At 41.7% G+C, this 24,027-nt stretch overlaps 1 protein-coding gene across 1 annotated transcript; it reads right to left on the bottom strand.

Annotated features, from left to right (window-relative positions):
• Positions 1-1,499: 1,499 nt before the first annotated feature.
• Positions 1,500-23,495, bottom strand: LOC134041737 (desmoglein-2-like). The gene is made up of 15 exons (XM_062488698.1): positions 23,451-23,495; positions 17,242-17,277; positions 16,255-16,389; positions 15,134-15,292; positions 14,717-14,861; positions 13,300-13,460; positions 12,322-12,456; positions 11,992-12,177; positions 10,816-11,075; positions 9,823-9,965; positions 8,850-9,077; positions 7,192-7,422; positions 6,050-6,192; positions 4,541-4,924; positions 1,500-2,525 (listed from the first exon to the last, which is right to left on the bottom strand). The coding sequence occupies exons 1-15, from the start codon at positions 23,493-23,495 to the stop codon at positions 1,500-1,502; spliced, it is 3,417 nt and encodes a 1,138-aa protein (XP_062344682.1).
• Positions 23,496-24,027: the final 532 nt, after the last annotated feature.

Raw genomic sequence — 24,027 nt, 5'->3', positions numbered from 1 at the left:
TCCAAGCAAGCAGGGAGTTTGATATGTTTGGAAATACTACTCCACTTATGTAATGGCCCATCTGTCATGGTGGAGCACAGCCATAGTTCCTAATCTATGTATTTATGTTTTTTGAAGCAACCTTTTTTTACTGTTAGTAAAACTAAATACACTGAGAGCATTTCTAGTCAAATGCAGAACACATCAGTGGAAAATGTAACACTGTAGCTGCAAGAAAACTCCAGGAGATGGAGACAACCTGAAAGTTATGCAGGTCCATGGGATTTGCAGTACCTTATGACCAACTTGCTGATTTCACATGTATGAGATAAACATGATATCTATGCTTCATCTAAAATACTTCTACTCTGAGAAAACGTAAGGAGTGCAAGACTATTTTTCCTGTATAAAATTAACTTCAGAATGTTCCAAATGGCATACAAATATTTACATGTGCATATATACATACTGCCAAACAGCACAGTACTGTCTCCTGCTTTTACCACATAAACTTCAAGGAAAGCAAACTCAAATGTTGCAGAGCTAAAGGAAGCTTCCTCTTGTCTTGCCACAGCCAAGGGAAGCTGTTATTACACAGCACTATAACAGACACTCAGGCCCTGGTACTGAAAATAGTGGAACCACACCTGTAAATCAGATCCTACAGATGTTCAAGGGCCACAAACTTTGTTGACAAAGCCACTGACTGAATCTCTGGCTCTAAGGCTAAGGTGAGACTTAGCTGTTTCTCATAATTTAAATGAAGTGGAAAATGTACACGATGCAAATGCTTACTTGTCTATGTCAGTGTAGACCCACACCAAGTAATGGAACTTTTAAACTGAGGTAATGAAAAATTGCAGTTCTCAGCTTTTTTGCTACTTGCTCTCTTTAACTGCTGTGGTAACATGCAAGTATTGATTGCTTAAGTTACAAATTCTGATAACCTGAAATTGTGACATCCCTTCAGGAGACCAACACACCCCTGCCCTGAAAGCTTACTAGCTTTGGTGGCCTGGGCTTCTCAGGAAGATTTCTTAGCAAGGCTCATGAGGAGCTACCATGGCCCACAATACAATGGCAAACACACAACAAGAAACTGATTCCCCTCACAGGAGGACTCCAGATACACTCAATAGCAGTTAAAAAAATTTACTTGTGCTTTGCAGGGTACTATCCATCACTAGGCTGGAGACTTTTTTTCCTGTTTTCCCATAATTAGGCAGCTCTGGTTACGTGATGTTGTTACATTATCTGTATAATAAAAAGCAATAACACAAACAGCAAACCAGAAAAAAAAAAAAAATCTTTCCACTTCAAAAGCATCCCTGCCAATGTAACATAACATCAGTTTTTCTTACTTGCTTCCTGGTCATATAATCCATATTTATACAAACTAGTGCAAATGAATACATGTCATTCTGGAAGCTCCAGCAAATTTGGATGCCATGGAAGAGCCCGAGGCAGGATGCATGCAGACAGAAGGGTGCTGGACACTGGCACCCCTGGAAGGAGCCAGGCTATGAGCGAGTGTACTGCACTGTGCTGTATTTGGTGACCCTGGAAGACTTGCTCAGTGTGGCACTGGCAGGAGGTGGCCCTTTTATGTCAGAGGCCATCAAGTTAAGTGGGGAGTCTGTGATCAGAGCATGCTCTTGCCTTCCTGAGCTGGCACCTGTTGCCTGTTCAGCTCTGCTCTGCAGCCCTGAGGCTGTCACCACCCTTTCATTCAGCACCGTGCTGCGTTCCTCCGTGGAAGTGGGGAAGCTGATCAAGCCCTGCTCTGCAGCAGGCACGAGCACTCTCTCTCGCTCCCTCACCACGACATACTGGGAGTCAGGAAGATCCTGAACTGTCAGGGCTCCTGGCCCTGCACCTGCTGACTTCACCATCCTTTCCGTAACCACCATGTTACTTCCGTGTGGCAAATCAGGGATTTTCACCATGCCCTGAATGCTCGATGCAGGTGCCAGCACTCTCTCTGTCACCACTACGTTCTCCTTAAACTGGGGGTCAAAAAAGACAGGGGCTGAGCGGGCAGGAGCCCCCACAGAATAGGATGTTTCCTTCATGGTGACATTGCTCTCCATGTGGCCTGTGGGGAGGTGCAGGGCATTGTGCTGCCCAGAATGGGAAGATGAAAAGGTTGTTTCTGTGACCACCTCCTTGGACAGGGTGCTTTCTCCAGTGCCACTGCCTGCATGCATGGGTGGGAGGGACTGGAAACCACTGCCTGAGGCAAAGGTTTGTTCAGAGGTGGAAGCATTTTGCTGATCTAAGAACTGTGACTTAGCTTCACTAAGACCAAAACCCGATTCATTCTTGTAGCCACCTTCTTTCATGTTGATCTGTCTACCTATACAAATTTCTGCTAGAGTCTTAAACTTCTCTCCTAAATCATCAAGAAAATGGTCATCAAGATCCCCCTCAATAAAGCTGCAGCAGCCAATGGAGCCGTGAGGGGAGCCTGATTCCCCTTTGGAATAAACCAGGAGACAGTCTTTCGCAGCTTGCTCTTCATCTTCATCCGCAAAAGAGACAGCTTTCTGCAGACAGAAAACAAAAGCAAGCAAAAGTTCATTAATGCCAGCTCTGGAGTTAGTAATTTTGAAAAATCAGAAATGCTTGGACAAAAAGGTTGGAATAAAAAATTGAACTGACCCCACAGAAACTGTCAACCAAATGAGGGTGGTACCTAACATGTTTTTTTTTTCTTTTCTGAAATTAGTCTGAACTTGACAGTACACTTGATATGAAGAAAAATCTGAGATTGTTTTTAAGACTTTGCATACCATCACTATCTGCTGGTGTTCCTTCCACTAAATGTGATACTTCTTCATACTCATGAAGAAATTGTTTTAGTTCAGTGAGTGAATGAACTTTACCTCTAACTAGTTTTTTGTGGGAGAACACCAAGACCATTTCTGAGAGTACCCTAACATTTAAAGAAACATTTACTGAGTACATGCTGACATGTTATCACCTACCATGGCCCTTCTCACTAGCACAGACTGAAAGATCACATCCAAAATGCCCAAGAGAAAGCAAATCAAAAAGTTAAATGGATTGGTAAAGCATGGATGCATAGTCCACCATGTAAATTCTTAGGCTCTATCCAGGCTACCTGGCAACAAGGAGGGCTCAGGAGTTCTGGCTACAGTACTTACAGGGTCAGCTCAATCTGAAACCATTGCCATGGAGTTGCTGCAGAGCTGGCACAAATATCTGTGTATGTGTTTGCATCAGCTCCAGTTCCAAAAGTGAAGACAGCCAAATCCTCTGAGCCTGCTGAACCAGCTTTATCTAATATGGTTCCTCGCTTGTGCGCAGAACCACTTCTGACACATTTGAAGCTCTGGACTGCAAATTAGCTCAGGCATCTGTGTAATGTACTATACATCCAGATCCAATTTGACTCCCCATGTTTATCTGCATTTGATCCTGGAAGTAGGTACACAACCCAAGATTCTGCCACAAAAATCTGTGGCTGAAACTACTTGGTTTGGTTACTTGTCTGTTTCCTCACACCTAATCTGAGATACTTTAGCCTCCCAGAAGTTGTGTGGATACTGAGTATGACTTCCCATCTGAAGACTTAATCAGGCAGTTATGCTTAAGTATGTCACAAAGAGTACAAGAAAAGGAGATTGCTACTATTCCATCTGTTCACCCAGGAGACCAGTAGCTAGAGCATTCTGCAACACACAAGTACCTAAAGCTCAAATCCTTCCCTGGCCTGAGGTGGTGATTCAAATCTGCACAGCTACTCCCCTGCAAAACCACACCAGCTGCCAGCTATAGGGTGTGAAGACGTTTTGTTTGTACAGGTGATGGTGCATGGAAGTCAAACTTTCACTAAAAGGAGCTCACCTGCCGAAGGACTAATGATGTGCGCACCATGAAGAGAAATAACTTCAACAAGTAGGAACAACCTACTGGCCAATGGTTGGGTCAGTAAAAGAAAAAAAAGGAAGGCGATTGCAACACATGCCTCATACACTTCTGATGAATGGCCCTTTACCCAGGCTGCTGGGCAAATAGACAAGTCAGCACCACTTACTGCATCAGCTACTTTGAAAATATAACCCCACCCACTGGTGTATGACATCTTTGGCTTATCTTCCAAAAACCTGCTCTGTGGTAAAGTTTGGAGCTGTGACTCATGATGAATCACAGTTGTCTCCCTAGAGACCAGTTTCATGTTCTTAAATCCCTGAGATTTAGATCATATGGTCTTTCTCAGGGCTTTTTCCCAGGCAAGGCGCTCCTTTGCTATTGCTGAATATTCTGGATGTCATCCACAAATATCTTCCTTGAGAGAAAGGTCTATTTGTGTGACACCTTGCAAACATTCAGCGCTAGAAGACTGAGCATTGTCACACTCCAAGTCCTGCATGTGTGGCTAATCCAAAAATCCATAATGCCCCCAACTCCACATACACAATATCAGAACTGTTTATATCTACATCTCTACTCATCTCTGTCTGTCATACCATGAACAATATTTCACAATGCTAAGTGTAAACATGACAATACTGTTATTTTTGGGTCATATGCTTACATCATTGAAGTAGTCTCTTAAGAATTCTTCATTCATGGCTCCTGCTGCTCCCACAGCAACTCCTCCTCCAGACATTACTGTCTTGCCATCTACACCTGTCATGCCTTCAGCTGCTCCAGCTGCCATGATGGCTCCATAGTCGGCAGCAGAAAGAAGACACCTTTGCTCTTCCCATCTTTCCCTGGTAATAGTGCTGTGATGCTCTCCTACGTGAGAGGCAGAGCTGCCTGTTCCTATTAGAACTTCTTCTCCACTCATTCCTGCTGCTGCTCCTGCTGCTGCTGTTCCTGCTGCTGCTGCTGCTCCTGCTGCTGCTGCTGCTCCTGCTGCTGCTCCTCCTTTCAAGTTCCCAAGTGCAGTGGGTGGAATGAAGCTTAGCAGTGGCTATATAAATAAGACAAATTAAGACATGACATGAAAGCTTTGCTGTCTAGCACATGGAACTCACCAAACCAGCAGTGGGGCTGGGTGGGAACAGGGAGGGTGCTGCCTTACAACTCATTTCAATTTGCACTTATACATGTTGCTGCAAAGAGTCAAAGGCCTCCTAAAACAGGGTGCAGCTTCCACAAATAAACTGCCAAGAAGTTTCATGGAAATGTTTCTATAGACACATTGTTTTCTTGAAATTCAGAGGATTGAAAACAAAAAATAACGAAACAAAAAAACCCACGAAAAACGTACTTGCAAAACTCTAGGGAGCTCAGCTGCTCCAAGAAAAACTCTGCCCAGTTTTCCTCAGACACAAAGTGGGGAAGTATGCACTGCCTGTGGTGCATCCTGGCCCTTTCTTTTTTCCTAGCAGTTTGACTTCCTTGTTAATTATCTTTCAACAAGAATTTGGTGTGAGCATTGGCCCTAAATCAAAGTCTTTTACCTTTTGTTTCTGTCACTGTGCAAGAGCATGTCAGTGTCATGCCCTTTTTTTGAAAACCTTGTTTTGTAGCATAACAACAAAGAGCAAATGTCTCCTGGTATTTACTGTTCCCTCTGCAGATTTGCACCTTTTTCTGCCTTTTTCTTTTTTACTAAGGAATTTCCTCTGTTTGAAAAAGAAAATACACAGGGAATTAATTTAAAACAGTCTGAAACTTTAAACCAATGAAGGGAAGCTCAGCATTATAACCCACTATTTTGCTGCTTTATGATGCTCCCGAAGGGGTGCAGAGCATTCCAGGCTTGCAAATGCAAATGTTTCACTCTCTGTTGGTTCAAAGCCTTTCCCACAGTTCTATCTTCTGCTCAGATATGATCAATATTTGCTTGATTGCTTTCCCTATATTTTTGGATTTAAGTGCTATGGTTGCTTTTTCTACAGCTGCTGGTGGAAGTTTGATGTCCCAAACATCCTTCACCAAGCCTCACAGAGTTAATTTTAACTGATGTTCGTGTGCTGTTAAAATCTGTTATAGAGCTTTGAAATATCCACCTGTAGTGTGGAAGGGGCCCCAGGTGCCAAACTGAACGCTAGGACAGAAATCTAAGAGAAGGGTTTTTAGGGATACATGCCTTCTCCTGAGGAGCTGCTCCTTCACTGTTCCACTGACGCAACATCGCTTCACTGTGGTCTGGTATGTCAGCAAACGTCTTTGCTCCACCAAATCCCTTCGCTCCCAAGCCACCAGGGCACAGCAGCAGTAACAGTGGAACAACTACAGGGAAACAGAAGGTTGCCATTAACAGTGTGGTTATTAGAACCTTAGCATACTTACAGCCACTGTGATTTTGACCAGCTCCCATACCCAAATACATTTTCAATGAGCTAGTGATCAGTATGAGGGCTGGCAAGGATTGAAGACAGGTTCCCAAATATTCAAGGCATTTCCTAGAAGCATATGCCAAGGTCATTTTCCTAGAGAGCAAACTGACAACTAACACATCAGGGCCTGAATCCTGAAGATGGCCATACATGTATGGAACCATACTTGTATCGAAGATGTCATATAACAATTCCAAGCCCTGGCTATCAGTGTACAACCTCAGCATTTCTAACTCCTCCTCTTTTACTACATGGCATCATGTATATTCCACCTCACCACTCCTTTGACATGCCTAGAGTGTCCCCTGGGGGACTTAGAATAACCCCGTTTCAGAAGCAGAGAATATTATTCCTGTGTCATGAACTTTGTTTTATCACATTTAGATTGCTGCCAGCACAAGCAATAAACCATTGGGAGTTTAAATGCAGCACTGCTACACCTGGCCACACCATAATTACAAATATTCTTATTTTTATTTTATTTTATCTCACCAAAGAACAAAGTCACATGCTGCTCTGAGCAAGGCAGTGAATCTGCAGTGACAGAAGAGAGTGGAGAATGTGCTGTGGTTTGAGTAGGAAGAGTTAGGGTTTACCTGGGGACATCTCAGAATACCAAAAGCATTACTCAGTGCTTTCCCACTTGTTATTTACTGCACCACAAACAAATATTAATAGTTGTTATTATTAATTTTAAAATGCACAGCTTGAAATCCTTTGAGGGTGAAGTGCTGATATTACCAAAATTACTGGTGCCATGACTTCCCACAAGACTAGAAGTTTACACAGAATGTATCAAGATGATAAAACCTGGGAGCTGGACTATTTCTTTCCTGATGTTTTGCAGACCACATTTGCAGTGCTTCTGAGATAACATGAAACAATTACTTACGCAGCAAAAGTAAAAATGCCAAGATGATTAGTGCAACCGCTGCTGGTCCCAGACCCACGGACTGCGCACCAACAAACTTCTCCTGGCACACACCATCATCTGCACACTCACACACAGTCAGCTGCAGAGACTGTGGCAGAGCACAGCTGACCCCTTGGAAATCCTTTATTAGCATGGGAACTTCAGTTCTGCCTGGCTTCAGGTTTTGTGGTACCAGCTGTATGCTGGTATCTGAAGCAGAAGTGGAGGGAGGTTAAAGGAAACAAAACAAAACACAAGAACTGAGCAGAGAGAAAATTGACTCCTGTAAACTAACTAAAATACAACTGTTACAGTCTTCCAACAAATCCCCTCCAGTTAAGCCCAGCCAATGCAATGAAATTAAGTGTACTGCTGCTACAGTATGTCATTTTATTTTTACCAAGTAACTCACGCCAGTAAGTGAGCAGCCATGCTCACTTGCAGCCTCAGATAATTGTGAAATTTCACAAAACCAGAGACTAAGCATGGAAGACAGCCCGATCACCTATATAGCGTTCATGTCATCTGGATAGATAAAGGCTGAACTCACAAACAAACAGCTTCAGTCTTGAGGAGATTAATCTGTTGTAGGCCACAGAGAGAGATCAGGAGCCAACAAAATACCTGCTCCTGTGCCTGTATCGTGTCAAGGACTAACCAGGCAGAAGATCACAGAATGATTAAAGTTGGGAGGTATCACAGTTGGCCCTCTGGCCCAACCTCCCTGCTCAAACAGGTTCATCCTAAGGCACATGGCACAGGATTGCATCCAGACAGTTCTCGAGTACCACCAGAGAGGAAGATTCCACATCCTCTCAGGGCAATCTGTTCCAGTGTGTGGTCACTGCACAGTAGAGAAGTTCCTCCTTGTATTCAGGTGGAAACTTCCTGAGCATCAGTTTCTGCCCACTGCCTCTTGTCCTATTGCTTGGCACCAGCAAGAAGAGCCTGGCTCCATCCTCTTGACACTCTCATCAGATACTTATAGATGTCCATGAGGTTTCCTGTCAGTCATCTCTTCTTAAGGCTGAACAGGCCCAGCTCACTCAGCCTGACCTCATAAGAGATGCTCTAGCCCCTTAATAATCTTCATAGCCCTCTGTCTGGATGCTGGAATTCCACATCCCTCTTGTACCAAGGAGGCAGAACTGGACACAGCACTCTAGATGTGCTTCACCAGGGCACAGGAGAGAGGCAGGATCACCTCCCTTAACCTGCTTGCATTGCCTTGCCCAATGCACCCCAGGACACCATAGACCTTTTGGCCACAAAGACACACTGATGGCTCATGGACAGCTTGTCTTCTATGCCCAGAAAATGCATCACAGCATGTTTTCCACGAGATGATTGGTATAGTTTGATCCTAGCACTATTCATGAAATCCTGGTCACCACACATGGGACATCAAGCCAGGAAAAGATGGTCCAGCTGAGGGAAGGCAACACACCCCAGAGGATATGTCTGAGCTTTTATAATCTTTAGAGAGAAGGGAAAAGAATGTAAATTATGGTTTAAATGCCTGACTCCATATGCTTTCCATGGTCTCACTCAGCCACACTGTCAGTTTGACTGGAATTAATAAATTATGACCTTAAAACTTCATAGAACTGAAAGCAATTAAAAATACATTTTCTTACCATTTCCAGATGCAATTATCCAGTTTTCTGCTGTCCCTTCTGGTTCATCAATGACAGTAAAGCTGAACGGATAACTATTTGGGTAACTATCCAAATCTCGAGCTGTAACATTAACTAATTTTGCATCTGAACACACAGTCTGCACAGGGTTCGCAATAATTGGGCAGTTATCATTCTCATCTTGAACTTGAATGACGACTGTGCCAGTGATTGTTTTCCTTGGGGAATCTAATAATTTAAAATATTAAAAATTAAATTGATTTGTGCACAAAAATTTATCTTGAAATAAGAAAAAAAACCAATTTAGTATTTTCCAAAATGCCAACATTGCTGAAGTAAGTTGAAAGAGATCTCCCTGAAGCTCAGGAAAGCAGTGCTTCATTCCCAATGTTAATAAATATATTGACACATATTATAAATAATATATAAATATATTAGTTATATAATATTAATAATTAATTATCAATAACAAAGTATTAATTATAACTACATATTGTTAGTTATTATTAATATATAACAATATATAAAGTTCTTCTGAAGGCAAGCTTTTTTATGACTATAACTTGAAAAAAAATCCTGTATGGTTACACAGTAACATGCAGATTATAAATGAAGAATTCTACTTAGATACAAAAGAAATTCAGAGAGCCTTTCTTGCTTAGAAGTTAAGAAAACTTAGGACTGTGAAGTCTGGTGATAGGCATATTGAGATTTTGGCAATTCCCACCTTGACAGCAGAGTTTCCTATCAGACCTATCTTTGAAAACTTTTTATAGAAGTTCACCTCCATCTAGCCAAAGGGAGAAACAGATACCTTGGGAACCCATCCCAAAAAATGAGTTGCCCGAGTCTTTCCTTTGAACACCAAGACTGCACTTGGTGCCTAACTTTAGACATGGGCAGGTTAAACCAACTACCCTTGTAAATAGGCAAACAAGCCAATTTGTGTGAAAACAAAACCCTCTCTACTTACCAGTAGTTACACCCAACATGGTGATAGTGTAGGTACCATTTACTACATGAGGTGATTCATAATCAAGATTTTTAGCAAGTCTGATTTCACCTGTGACTGAGTCTACAGTGATCCAGTTTGCTGCATCTTTTCCTTTCATGTATCTGATGAAAATCACACAAAGATGGACACATTTATAACATGGAAAACAACCATCAGTAGAAAAAGCAGCTTCACAGTATGTTTACTCGCCATTTAAAACATATCAAATCCCTTAGTCTGATGCTCCTGCTGATGTAATTGGTTACAACTATAAACCTACCCTGCATGTTGAGAGCTGCTTTTCTCTCTAGATCAAACATTTAGGTATGGGTGCATTATAGGAAGTACAGTCAGTGAGTGAGGCTGGAACAGGAGATGGAGCTACGCTGCTGGGTACCATCCTCTTCCCCTCCTTCTGTGCTCCCAGCACAAGGTGAGCATTAGACACCCATGAAAAACTGTATTACAGGCATGGGGGAATGGGATCCACCCCTGGGTGTGCAACTCTGCTGTGCTCCATTTATAAAGGCCATGGTGGTGGTTAAATTTAAAATTCTAGCTGAAAAGCTGTGATTCAAAACCCAAACACACAAATGCAGACGTATCTGTGTTACACCCTTTCTGTCTGACTGATAAATGTTTCTGCATATTCCTTCCTAATTTTACTGCAGACAATGGAATCAGACTGGTAAATCTAATCTCAGAAGTAGGCAGGTATGACAAACACATCATGCAAACACAGACAACTTCAGCCCAAACACTCATGTCTCGCCATATACAACAAAAGAAGGAGGATTTTCATATCACCTGTTTTCTGCATAATAGAATATTCAAGATCATGATGATGTTTAAGGTGTGAATTACACTTAGCAGAAAATTATTGCCTTTGAAATTATTTTGGCTCAACATGCAAACTTTGACAACAAGATATGACTTCTGACATAGTTTTGATGGTTATAAAGAAATTCTTACGTAATGTGCTCTGCGATTTTCCCAGTGTCTTCATCATAGGCTTGATACTGTCCAATAACCTGCTTTATCTGCAGTTTCTCACTTGCTTCAATAATTTTTGTGCCACCAGGGAACACAGGGCCTTCCCGCACATTGATCACCTTAATTTTGATTGGAATTGTTTCTGCTTTGTAACTGGGTTTAATTGACTTATGGAACTCTGCTTTGTTTGTAACAACAATGCCTAAGTTTAGGCTTTGCATTTTCTCATAATCCAGCTCCTAGAGCAATAAAGAAAATAATACAAAAACATTCTGAATTTTTCAGAATCAAATATCTGGACAACATGCACACATTTAATATTTAATAATACTATAGCATCCTTATTTAAGTAGTAAGGATGTAAATATTTCAGCAATATTTAACAATAAGGACATTACAGTGTGAGGAAGTTTGTTACTCTCACACATTTTTAATGGACAGCACCGTAAGTATGGCTTTATATTATTGATTTAAACTAATTAAAGTTTCTGCCTGCACTTTCAGTGAATCAATGCTCAATTACTTAGCTCTTCCAAATTTGTGGTTTGTTATTTTTTCACTTAATAATGCTCAGGTTTTTTGTTTTTGTTTTTTTTTTTTTAAATAATTAGCGGTTTTCAGATAGGGAAACCCAAGCAGGAAAAAAACCAGAAAAGCTAGGGCACGATGCATCTTCAGGTTTTGTGGACTAAAGAAAAGCAAAACTTATAAAAGCAGACATTTCCATTAATGGAAAATATTTTCCTCATTTCAACTTACAGAAATTGATAAAATAGACTGTAGCCCACACCTCATGGAAAAAGTGCTGCCTGTAACATTATTAGTGGCCAGGGGATATAAAAAATTTATACTGAGATCATCAAGGACAGCAGAAACGTGAAAGTTTACAGCATGTTAGTACTGTTGCCCAAAGAATCTGTGGACTTCTGCCCTACTAGTCATATTTGAGATCACGCAGAATGCCAGAGGAAAAGCTTGACAAAATTATTATGTTGCATGGAATTACTGAACGCATTAAAAATATGGCAAAGGAGGAGTATCCACATATTTTAAGTACTGACTGAATTTTACATATTGACTGAATAAAAACAATTTGCCAACACATGGATAAATTATTCTAATATTGAAAGTAGCATCTCTAAAATCGATACTTACCTTCACAACAGTCAAAATTCCTTCATTTGTTTGGGTATCTGTTACAATTTGGAAATAGCCATCCTCGTTGCCAGAAACAAATGTAAATTTTGCCAGCCAGTTATCAGAAAACTCTTCATCTTTGTCAAATACTTTTATTCGCATAATTTCCACATTTGCTCTGTTTTCTTCAATGCTTCCTTCAAACTTCAATTAAAAAAAACAACACACTCTTTAAAAAGATGTCATGGTTTACCTCATTTCAACAGTGCAAGGGATTTTGCACAATGTCTGATTATGGGGTACTGGAAAGTGTAGGAACATGCTAAAAATTGTGATAACTATACTTACTGCATGACTTTCAACAACAGGTATATTGTCATTGACATCCAGAATCTTAATTTCTAAAGAACATGTTGCAGCATTCCCACCTGCTTCACCACCACGGTCCTTCGCTTCCACCACCAAAGAGTAGCTACTTTGTGTCTGTCATGGTAAGAAAAAGGTTTTTAATCCAGGCTAAAAAAAAATCTCCCATTGCTATATGATCTCTGTTACATGTCGTTAATGCCCCTTAGGGTCAATTGTAACACCTCTCTAGCTAGAAGTAAATCTTGCACACAAGCGCCTTGACAGATTCGGCTGGAGTAGAACTGAGGCTTTGAAAAGGATACGGGACCTTCACATCTTCCACACAAAAACTCAGACTGTACTTACATATCAAAGTAAAAAATTCCCGTGGCCATGAACAGGGACAGGACCAGTGACACCTGAATGTCAGGACATTCAGAGGCAGAGTCACATCCGTCAGGCACAGAGCTAGCATTCCCACCACCACCTGCTGGCCAGGGAAAGCTCTGCAAGCACAAGTCATGTCCCTGGCAGTATGTGACTTTCAGTGCAGATTCACAGTAGCACCTGTCCTAACTCTTTGCACTGTGATTTGCATAGCAGGCTGCAAAAATCCAGATGCAACCAGCAGCTTTGCAGGTGGTGATCTAGGTTATCTTTGCTACACGCTCCCCAGCTGAAAGAAATTATGCCTTTTGTGGATACCTGCTGCCCTGGCTGCAAAGGAGGAAAGAAAGCAACAACCATTTGGCTGGTGCTGGCATAGGGAGGTGATGTGGGGAGAGACAGCCTCAATCCCATTGCCTTTTCCCTCAATCCCTGAAAAGCATGCATCAGCCAGACAAGGTTTTAATCCCAAAGGAAGTTAAGACAAGTAAGAGGGCCAGCTCTTCACCCTGCAAGCAGGGCTGAGGGTGACACAATGGGGGCACCAGAAAACCACTACTAACAAAGACCACAACTGGAGGGTGTTTTTACCTCTCTGTCAAGGTTTATTTTTGCTACTCGAACCTCGCCAGTATTCTTATCCATGCTGAATGCAGCGCTAGGACTTTGAGAAACAATCCTGAAAGCAATTTTGGAATTCAAATTATTTGGTTCATCTGCATCTGTTGCATTTATCCTCATTACAATTGTACCTGGAAAACACAAACAAAAATATGGCACTTGTTTACACCACCATGCACTGGCATATATCTTTACTGCAGTGTCAAAGATAAGAGCATTTTGTTAGAAGCACTGCACAATTTTATGATGCTCTTGACTTTATTCATTTAATGCATGAAGTTGAAGAAGTGTTCTTAAACCCATTAGGTACATGTTAAAAGTATACTTTGTATCCAACAAAAAGAGAGCATTCACACATCTGTAACCCATAAAATTCAATGCACAAATTAAACAACAGACTAAATTCTCTCAGTAATTCTGACAGAAAAATGTAGATACCAAGCAGAGCAGAAAGTAAAAACTGTTGAATAATGAGCTACTCATACAATAAATTCCCTCACACGTTTTTCCAAAGAGACCACCAATTATTCCTTTACCTGAACATTATTAAAACCATTGATCTCTATTGATGCCCTCCAACAGCTTCACTCAATATACATGGTGGTACCCATGGTACAATCCCCATATAATTTATGGCAGGGGGTTTTGTCCTTTGGGAGAGGGTATACCTCAGCATCCAGAGCCCAAGTTTTAACATTAGGTGGAATTCATACTAAAAGCCATTATATATATGGCTGCTACTGACTTGAAAGTTTACTGAGGTTACTCAACACCTCACCCAAGTGGATGGGCAAGAATTTGTTTCTTCAGATTATGGTAACATTGAAACAGACACACGGACAGGTTATTTATTAAATTGTTTTATTCCATCTTTTCTAATCTCCTTGAAAATAATCTGTTGCTTTTATGTTCACTGATGTCTATAGGAAAATGGTCATTAACTAGTTCTTCGATGGTTATGGCACAGCCATATGTGCTTACCAGAAAACTACCGCCCCAGCCACAAATAAAGCAGGGCTTTGGATGAGGATGGCAAAGTGAAACCCCTCCCAAATAGGCTGTGACTAATAGGCCAGAAGGCAGATTGCATTTCCTGTGCAATTCCTGCAAAAGAATTCTGGTTGCTGGATTTGTGGCAGCCCCAACAACAAACCAAAGATGCCACAAGAGGAAATACTGTTCTCTCTTGCCCCTAGCGGGATGCTCTCCCTTATTCACACAACATATTTTAATTTTGATCAAAAACTTCCATTCACACATTAATAACCTGGCTTATGTCACCAAGAGAATGTGCCTTTTTACTGCAGATGTACTGCTCCAAAGTGCATATTCACTTGTCCCCTTGCATACCCTGGGGAAATATAAAAGGAAAAAAAATTAAAGTTACCAGTTTCACTTAATTCTTCAATTGAACCAACAAAAACTTCATGTGAAAACACTGGAAAATTGTCATTTATGTCCACAACTTTAATTGGGAGGTCTATTGGCTCTTCCAGTTTTGCCCCATTCTTATCTAGTGCGTGGCCTCGGACCTGATAATACAGACAGAAACAATAAACAAATCCAGTAAGTGACTGTCATGTATACAAAATACGAATACAAACAAGAAATACACCCATTATATATAACAAAGAATAAATATCATAAAAGCTTATTACATATACTTATAAATACAAGCAGGTATGCACAAATATCCAAAAATACATTATATATATGTATTATTTCAAGCAGACACATTTAAAGAAAATAAATAAAAAATTGACAGGAGGGGATCTATAAAGAAAAAAATTAATTTTCAACTTACAAGAAGAATTGGAGTCTTTTCTCTGTCCACCCTTCCTGTTATGTTCAAGTCACCAGTCTTTCCATTGATAACAAATAATCCATAAGGGGGTTCAGTTACTCCTTGACCAGATATAGTGTAAGTTACTACTATTCCTGTATCTTCAAGATCTGAATGTATCTAGTAGGAATATAACAAATTAAATAGCACTCAGTAAATAAAATCACATTTAAAAGTGCAACAAAATATTTTTTTCTACCTTGTAATGAACAAACAAAAATAAATATTTAACACACTTCATATTTATTTCCCTGCACTCCTCTGACTGTGGAGATGTAGAGATGAATGCAGGAATGGCTGCATGTACTGTTTGATAATCTGGCACAGGGAGATGAGAAACATCTGGATCCAGGATCTGAGCTGGGAGGTCAGACCTAAGCTAGAAAATATAGCAGGACTGGAGAAGGGATAGCGTGGAGGAAAAAAGGTCAGACCTGGATATGAACACATAGAAAAGGCTGCAGAGACTAGAGATTACACCGTTTTTCTGCTGTCAGCAGATATTCAAAACATCTGGAAAAGCGTGCATTGTGCCAGTATCATCATCAAGGAGCAGCCCAAGCAGAGGGCAACAGCTTGCCACCACCTGCAGTCACTTCATATGCTGAAGTGGCAGGAGTGGTGAATTCAGGTGTCAACACTGGTGCTGAGCCAGATACACATCACTCTTCCACAAAGGTAACACCTTGGCTATTCTTAACTCAGTTTCCTAAATGACTACTAATACATAATCATGCTCCATGTACACCCTTCTGTCCAATTACCACCAGCAGACCTGGGCCCCGTTTGCCAACTTCAACCCCAGCTGAGTATGGGTGGTGGGGTGAAAAAAACTCAAAGATACCACATTCCTCAAAATCTTAATGAAAAATGGGGCTATAAAAAGATGAGTGACTGAGCCAAACCAGGCTTTAGAAGTAAAGGATACAGAAGTAAATGTGTCAATTTTCAACTGGTATTCAACAGTTCCTTTAAAATAAAAGAAATATTCCTGCATGTGTTTAGCAAAGCCACACTCCTATTTTACAGTTTTCATCTCCACTTTTCTGTGTATTGCACATTTAACTCTTTTCTAGGCTTACTCTAGCAATTGGATTCTTATAGGAATTGTCCTCCTCCTCTCGTATGAAAGCTGGAGGAACTGTCCATTCTCGCTTCTGTCTGACCAGGCTGTTGGGATGAGACAACATGCCACTCCTGTCATTTCGGTTATAAACCTGTGAAAATACAACACAGAACGTCAGCATTACACTTAGTCATTTCAGATAAATGCTTTATTGCTGCTGTAGCCAAGACTTCCGAGCAACATTTGCTCTTTCAATAGCTAGTAACTTCAAAATCATGGAGCAGCATCAACCTTCTGAGTCACAGTCTAAGAGCTACAGAGTCCTCAAGTTGGTTCAAGAGGAAAAGAGACACTGGTCCTCTCATCAAGATAGAATTAGGCAAGACAAGCTTTAAAAATATGAGCAAGCTTCCTTGACCATTGGTTGGTGAAAATACACCTGCTCTGGAAGATTTAAATGCTTGTCATCAGATATGGGAAGAAGTTTGGCACTAAGGCTGTTTTGAACCGCCGTTTCTGTCTAACCACAGTATTTATCTTCCTACCAATACTGCCTTGCATATTTAACCTTCTCTCTGAAACAGAATACATGGAAGAGCAGGCCTCTATTCAATCCACCCAAGTCTCTGCTATCCCTGTTTAACTTGCTCTGAGTGATACCCCTCATCCTTCTGTCCACTTTAGTCTCTACTGTCTCTGTTGACTCCTAAATTAACATATTCAATAAAACAGTGCTTTCTCATCTACTGAGTTTAAAAAAGCAATCTACATTTTTACTGTGTTAGGGGAAGTTTCTCAAAGTTCAATGCTACTCTAGGTGATGAATGTAGGAATCTATTCACTTTTCAGCTTTCATTTCTCTGTTCATTATGCAGCTTTCATATATCAGAAAATGGCAGAATTCAAGACATTTCTCAACTGAAAAATGGCATGGCATTGACATGCTGCTCAGAGAACCCTTCTACAGTCACTGATAAAGAAAAAGCTTTCCATTATAACCTACCTTCACATTGAGCCCATGTCCATAATTCAAACAGATCTGCAATGGAAATTATGATAGTCATTATTTATTCTATGTCACTTCAGCACTACTAAAACTTAACTTTCGTGAACTGCTTTGTAAGAGCAACAAAGCCACAAGAAGAAGGCTTCTGACCTGTATAAATTACTATTTATTATTTACCCGTAACAGCTTCTGAAAATTCATCCATAACCACTGACATTAAAATATACACTCTAACTACATAATAATTAAGTTTGGCACCTTTTTTTCCTAGCAGGAAACAGATTATAAGCAATTAATATTTTTCCCTAATAAAGTCAGACTTTATAGTAATTTTTAAGCAACCATTTTTTTTAGTGCTGAGTAATGCTTCAGTACTCCAAAACGATGAGGATGTGCCATTGATGGAAACAAGCGTTGGTTGCCTGCAGCACTTTGGAGGAGCTCCCTCTTCTGGGCAAACCTTGGATTTGTGGCTGTGGTGGGTTACAAATCACATCAGAGAAGAAAATCGGATAAATGGTGTTTAAAGGCAAGGACTGACCCAAACATCTGCTGAAGTGTACACAACAGAAGCAGCTCTCTTACTCAGAACCTTGCTGGGAGGATAAATGGCATCACTTATTTGAATAGGGCAGAGGTGTTTGCTCTGACAAAACCTTGCAGGATGACGTTCAGTGTTGGGACTGCCCAGCTCTTCACACACCAGCATAGGCCAGGACAGCTATGCATAGCCTTGAATTTCTCAGTTAGGTAACAAATCCTGCCAGAACAAGCCAACTTATCAGAGACCCCATGTTTATGTCCCCTCTCCAGGCATCAGACTCTGCAAGTAACACCACCCCTCAAACTGCAAGAAATGTAGGTATTGGAAGCAGCAACAATAAGAAGTAAGGCTATTACAACATGGGAAACCTCCAAATCAAACTTTTAAACTTTGTTCAGGCAGAGAATATTGGTACTGTTCTGAAAACTATTACTTACTTATATTTTGCAATTTGGGTGATTATTTTCTTAGATATTTCTTGGGATTACTTTCTTTGCCTAAGGCAAAGCAGGCTCAGAAAAGGTGTTTTCTACTCAAATAAGTCAGTCTCTGACTGGTTTCCAGTCTGTTCACTGGGCTCTCCCTATTCCTCCCTCTGACTCAGTCTAGATTACTAAATTGATGACAGCTTCTATTTTTTTAAAAAGATGTTATCTTGTACCCACACAATCCATGAGACTGTGTTGAGCAATACAGCAAACTTCTGTTTCAACTTGTTCAACAAAACTGCTTTTCAAAGGGTATTTTTCCCAATGTATATATTCTGAAGACAAAAAATTATCAAGCAGTAGGTATCCTAATGGATATGCATCATGATGGGTACAGGATCTCACACCAAGCTGTTTTCATGGATGTTCTTAGTCTTATTTGATTTTACTAATTTTATGGATTTTCAAAATTTATTTTCAGGACTAATGAGATTATACCAGCAAGATGACAGGAGAATTTTGCTTTACAGTCAAGTTTTTCCACAGAAGCTGCAACTCTTTTGGAAGGTGAATAATTGTCAAGATGTCTCCAGAAACATCCTTGGTTGCTCTAACCAGTAAACTGGAGGGAAAAATTTCTGTCTTAAAACTGAATGGAGACAAGAGGCACGTGGTGAGAAGTTTACTTGTACTGGAAACCTCATAATCCAGTATAAACAACAGTATCTGAAGACCAAGAATAAACAGATCTTTAACTGAGATATGTGTCAAAAATGTGCAAAAAATTCCACTAGCCATTATAAAAAGAAAATCTTTCAGTAAGATAAGTAAAAATCAATTTGCACAGTAGCAAATGCTCCTCAAAACATTCCAGGTTAATGCTAAGACAATAAAAAATACTTTTGCTCTTGTATTATTCAATCTACAGTCCACAGGTAGCCTCACAAGGGACTTGGAAGATACCTATAAAAAACGTTCAAGACACTTAATGTTAACTTAAGTGTTAATGATAATTTTATTCACAAGATGCACAAATAATAGGGGAAAAATATGTAAAGGGATCTGGCCTTTTTATTGAAATTTTTTAAAGGTTCCAAAAACTTTAGGGGGAAAAGCACTTTTCAGTGACATTTTCAAGGACAAGTGAAATGTTAGAATTTGCTGTCCTTTGAACACGTGAATTTTTCCCCTTCCCCCACTTTACTTTTATTTTTTTAGTATCTTACAACTGCCTTCTGTTAAATGGCTCAGAGTAGGAAAGCTCTGTCATTTGCTTGAGCCTTAGCTCAAAACCCAGCCATCTACTGACAACACCTGTTGACCAGAGCTGACAACACACTGTAAGAACAAAATGGGATGGTTACAAAAAAAAATGGTCCGAGGCCTGAAGTAATGAAATTGGAATGAAATACTACAGGAAAGCAGAAGGAATAGGCAAGAGGGCATGGGAAAGAAGGGAGTGACTGCCATGTATAGTGACTGCAAGGCTGCTCTTGCCCAAATCCCTGTTCATATAGTCAGGAAGTGACTAAAGGGCAGATTTTCAACACAAAGCCCAAATTTAAGCTGTAAAGCAATAAAGACTGAGTAACCAAGAAGGTATGTGCCTGTATTTACTATACCATGAAACAGTAATGCCTAGAAACATGGTCTTTTTTGGGTGCTGTGTGTTAGGAGATTTGGAGCTCCTACTTCCTGTGTCAGTTTGGTGTTGAAGACAACCTGAGAGAAGCAAGCAGAGAAGAAGAACTAGTAGATGACCTATCCAAGGTCATCTCCTGGCCCTGGGGAAAAACAAACTACACCCAAAAGCTTCCTGACAACTGTTTATCCTGTTCTTTAAAATGAGGGATGGAGGTCCCTCAGCCTCACTAACTTAACAGGGCACCTCGACAGTCGTAGGTGTCCAGTTAATTTTAATCTTCATTTTATTATCCTAATTTTTAGCTCCTTGCAAGTTGACCATATTGCTGCTTGCATGATATCAGAATAAGGTACACAAATTTACATATCTAAATGAAAGCTAAGTGCCTAAATTTTCATTATGACCAGCAGAAATATAGCCAATACTAACAGAGATTGGAGCACTGTTCAACTTGACCCCAAACCAGTCTATATTTATTTCTCCCTGAGCTCTACTGATTGCAGGTATGTCCAATTAAGTATTGTAAACCCAAAACAGAAGGATTATAGAGCAAAGGATTTAATGCAGAGAACCCAACAACATACAACCCATGTTTTGATGGATCCTACAGACTAGAATTAGCTTGCTCCCACAGATCAAACATCTACAAGCAGATGGATGCATCTCCCAACATGGTTTCACCTGGGGGGATACGATTCACACGTTCTCGAGATTTTCTTCAAAAGTACAATCTGATCCAATCAAACAGCTGCACTTGGCATCCATTGCATCTCCATATACCTTAACAGAAACTTAAACATGTATATTGAGATTCCTTAGCCTCAAAACTAATCTCCTTTGTCATGCTGACAATGCTCTCATTGCACGACGCAATTCCCTTTCCTTCACAAGTCCCTTTTCTTCTATACCCTTCATGTATCTGCAAACTTATCAAACACCTTACTCACTGTCTTTTCTCACATACCAGTTCTTTAATTTCCCTTAAAAATCATAAAACAGGATTTGTGACTTTGGATTGCCTTTTTTTTTTTTTCCTTTTTTTGTTTTTTTTTTGCTGTTATACAGTCTCTCCTGGACAGATTCACTTTTTTCTGAAGTCTCATATTCAAAAAAACCCTACCACTTCAGTTCAATAGAATGGATAAAACACTAGTCCTCATATATTTCTCAGCTGCTTTTAGACCCCACCACAGTTGGGTTTTCCCTAGATTTCGGAACAATATTAAAATGTTAAATCAATACACAGATGCTTGTAAATACTTTTACCATGTTTCGACGTGTTACTGGCCACAGAAGCTAGGTTGCTAGCTAGGTTGCTCTTTGTAAAACCAAGCTTCACTTTGTGATGGTTTTTAACTTGTTTCTATGACTTCTGAAAATTATCTGCTAATGACTCTGACATTACAGTAGTGACCTAATATATTCAGGCCTGAATTTCATCACACCCAGCCTAAGGCTAACATCCAAAACATCAGTGAAGCACAATCTGAGGATGACATTCAGAGAAAAGGTAAATTTTGCTACTCCCATAGTAAGATTCATATATCTCTGTCAAACTATTCTTTCACTCAAAGGCAGGAAGTGTTCTAAGACTTCTCTTGAAGACATGATGTCCACCCCCTTTAGAAAAGGCAGAGAAACCTCCTAGTCTAATAATCCTCGATAGCCATGCCCACCCGGAATGCCCATGGCTCTGGGTGTGTGCTCTGGACATGCTCCAAGTCAAGCCCAACCCTTTGGGTGCACCACCATTCAGCACAGACAAACATTCCTAGAAAAGGGTCAGAGGCAGGGGCCTGGGGAAATCTGCTGTGACCTCTGCGAGGTACCCAGGGATGATGATACAGGGAGCCTGAAGGCAGGGAGGGAGCACTGAGAGATACGTCCAGGAAAAACTGGGAGAGGAAGAACCTACCATTTCTGATGCTTCTAAGATAAAATACACTTTGAGAAGACACTACTTTTAGACTAATCTATTTGTTTTTCAGTCGTTTCTTAAGATTAGTAAGAAATAAATCACCCTAATCCAATACTCTCAAATAAGAAACTTGACTATTTGCCAAATGAATGCCCAGATTAGGAAAAAAACCCCAAAATTTCAAAACTCAGCAGTGCCTCTCATTCTTTTCTGACATCAGACAACTAAGGCAGCTTTATTCAGTCTAATATTCTATTCAACAGTGAGTCTTTTAGGCCAAATTGAGTTGACCCTCAGTACATCATATCCTGACTCATCCTTAGCTGAAACTGAGGATGATGAGGACGGAGAAAAATAGTGCTCTTCAGGCAAAACTAACAGCATCCCGAGCCAGCGCAAGCCCATCAAAATGGTGTGGTTTCAGGTATTGCAGAGAGGATATATAAAAACTTCTGCACAAGTGGCACTTCATGTTTCCCATCGTTAAAATGGACAAAACAGGGATAAAACATTTTCCAACCAAACCCCAACTACCAGCTTGCCGTGAAAACAGGCTTAACTGTTGCTGGCCAACTTATACACAACATTAGGTCTGTACTAAAGTTATCGGACAAGAGGTCTCCAGATAAAAAAATCCGATTTTGCAGGTTCCTGAGCTCAGGGAACAAGGTCCCGACCCCCAGAGCCTTCCATTCTGTCCATGCAACAAGACATTACTGATCCGTGCCCAGTTGCTCGGCAGCTCCCTGCACAGCCCAGGGCATGGCCTCCTCCACCCTCACCTTTGTCTGACTGGCAGCAGCCCAACTTCCGCAGGCATTCCGCCAGCCTGGAAAGGTGAAAAGCAGAAGAAAATGCCGCAGATACAACAAAGAGTGTGAAGTAAACCAGCTAGAAAGAGCTAGAAAGCATCAGTCCAAATCCAAGACACCAAGCGTTTTGTTCTCAGTTTGTTATGAGACAGTCGCTGCTTTTAGCCAGAGAAAGTATTCCACAGGACGGAAGCTCTAAAGGCTGACGGCTGAAAATTAGCGAGGGAAGGGCAGGAGAAAGCCTGAAGTGTCCTGGATTGTTAAGAATTTGGCGTAACTTTTCTAAGGCGATAAAGACAGCCAAACTTTTGATTCATCTTCCATCCTGGCACTGTTCCCTTAGAAGGGAAATGCAATTTACTAGGATAGAGAGTATGTTGAACATGAAGAAGGCAACAACATGAGCTCCTCACTGCGCTCCTGCTCCTCCCGGCGCCCCAGAAACCCCACCCATCCCAGATACCGTTCCTGTTGGGATTTCCTACCTCCACCTGCTTTAACGCAGCAAACGGCGATGCCTTTTGTCTAATTCCCTAAGAGAGAAAACCCGTTCCTAGCCGGCCTCGGGAGGGCTGCCAAGTCCCGATGGGAACATCTCTCTCCGGCGGCCGCACTCGGGACCCCCGCGGCGGTACCACCGCGGCTGCATCCCGCGGCAAAGGCAGCGCCCCGGTACCGAGGGACCCCCGAGGCAAAGGCAGCGCCCCGGTACCGAGGGACCCCCGAGGCAAAGGCAGCGCCCCGGTACCGAGGGACCCCCGAGGCAAAGGCAGCGCCCCGGTACCGAGGGAGCCCCGAGGCAAAGGCAGCGCCCCGGTACCGAGGGAGCCCCGAGGCAAAGGCAGCGCCCCGCACTCACCAGCAGCGCCAGCAGCCGCACCGCCGACACGGGGCCCCGCGACATGACCGCCCTGCCGTTCCGTGCCGCGCCGCGCTCAGCTCCTCCGGCCGCCCAACACGGGAATGCCGCCGGCCCGTAGAGGGGGCACAAGTAGCCGCGGGTGGGTGGAGTGTGCCGGGCGGGATCCGCGCCGGGAGGGGGAAAGAGGCAGCCGGCCCCGAGCCCCGCCCGGCCCGCGGCGGCGGGTCCCGTCCGAGCTCCGCCCGCGGAGGCTGCACAGCGCAGCCCTGGAGCGCCGGGCCCCGACTTGTCCCCAGGGCTCCCGAAGTTTGCGGTTTGTTTGCCCCGCTTCAGCCGAGCGTGCAGGAGGCGAGCAGGGCGGCTGCGACGTCGAACTGATGCACTCACGAGTAGTTGATATGGGGGAGCGCAGTCTCTCGGGGGGGAAGACGGGCGTTTTTAGGGCAACCTTCCCTGTAATCCTTATTTTTTTATATGCTCCGAGCCATATTCTTCCTGCTCATGTGGCACAGATCTTTCCTGGATACACCTGATTAATTGATGCTTACGAAGGCATAATTGATTGTTCATGATG

Source organism: Cinclus cinclus, chromosome 1 (genome assembly GCF_963662255.1).
Source record: "Cinclus cinclus chromosome 1, bCinCin1.1, whole genome shotgun sequence".
NCBI lineage: Eukaryota > Metazoa > Chordata > Aves > Passeriformes > Cinclidae > Cinclus > Cinclus cinclus.
This window is presented reverse-complemented; position numbering and strand designations above follow the sequence as displayed.

What these genes read in the sequence shown, in the direction of transcription:
- LOC134041737 (XM_062488698.1), bottom strand. Translation starts at nt 23,495, where the DNA reads ATGTCGCGGGGCCCCGTGTCGGCGGTGCGGCTGCTGGCGCTGCTG. An exon ending in CTGTTGTTGAAAGTCATGCA is followed by an intron (nt 12,178 to 12,321) that starts GTAAGTATAGTT and finishes TTTTAATTGAAG; the next exon opens with TTTGAAGGAAGCATTGAAGA. An exon ending in TAAGAGACTACTTCAATGAT is followed by an intron (nt 2,526 to 4,540) that starts GTAAGCATATGA and finishes TTCTGTCTGCAG; the next exon opens with AAAGCTGTCTCTTTTGCGGA.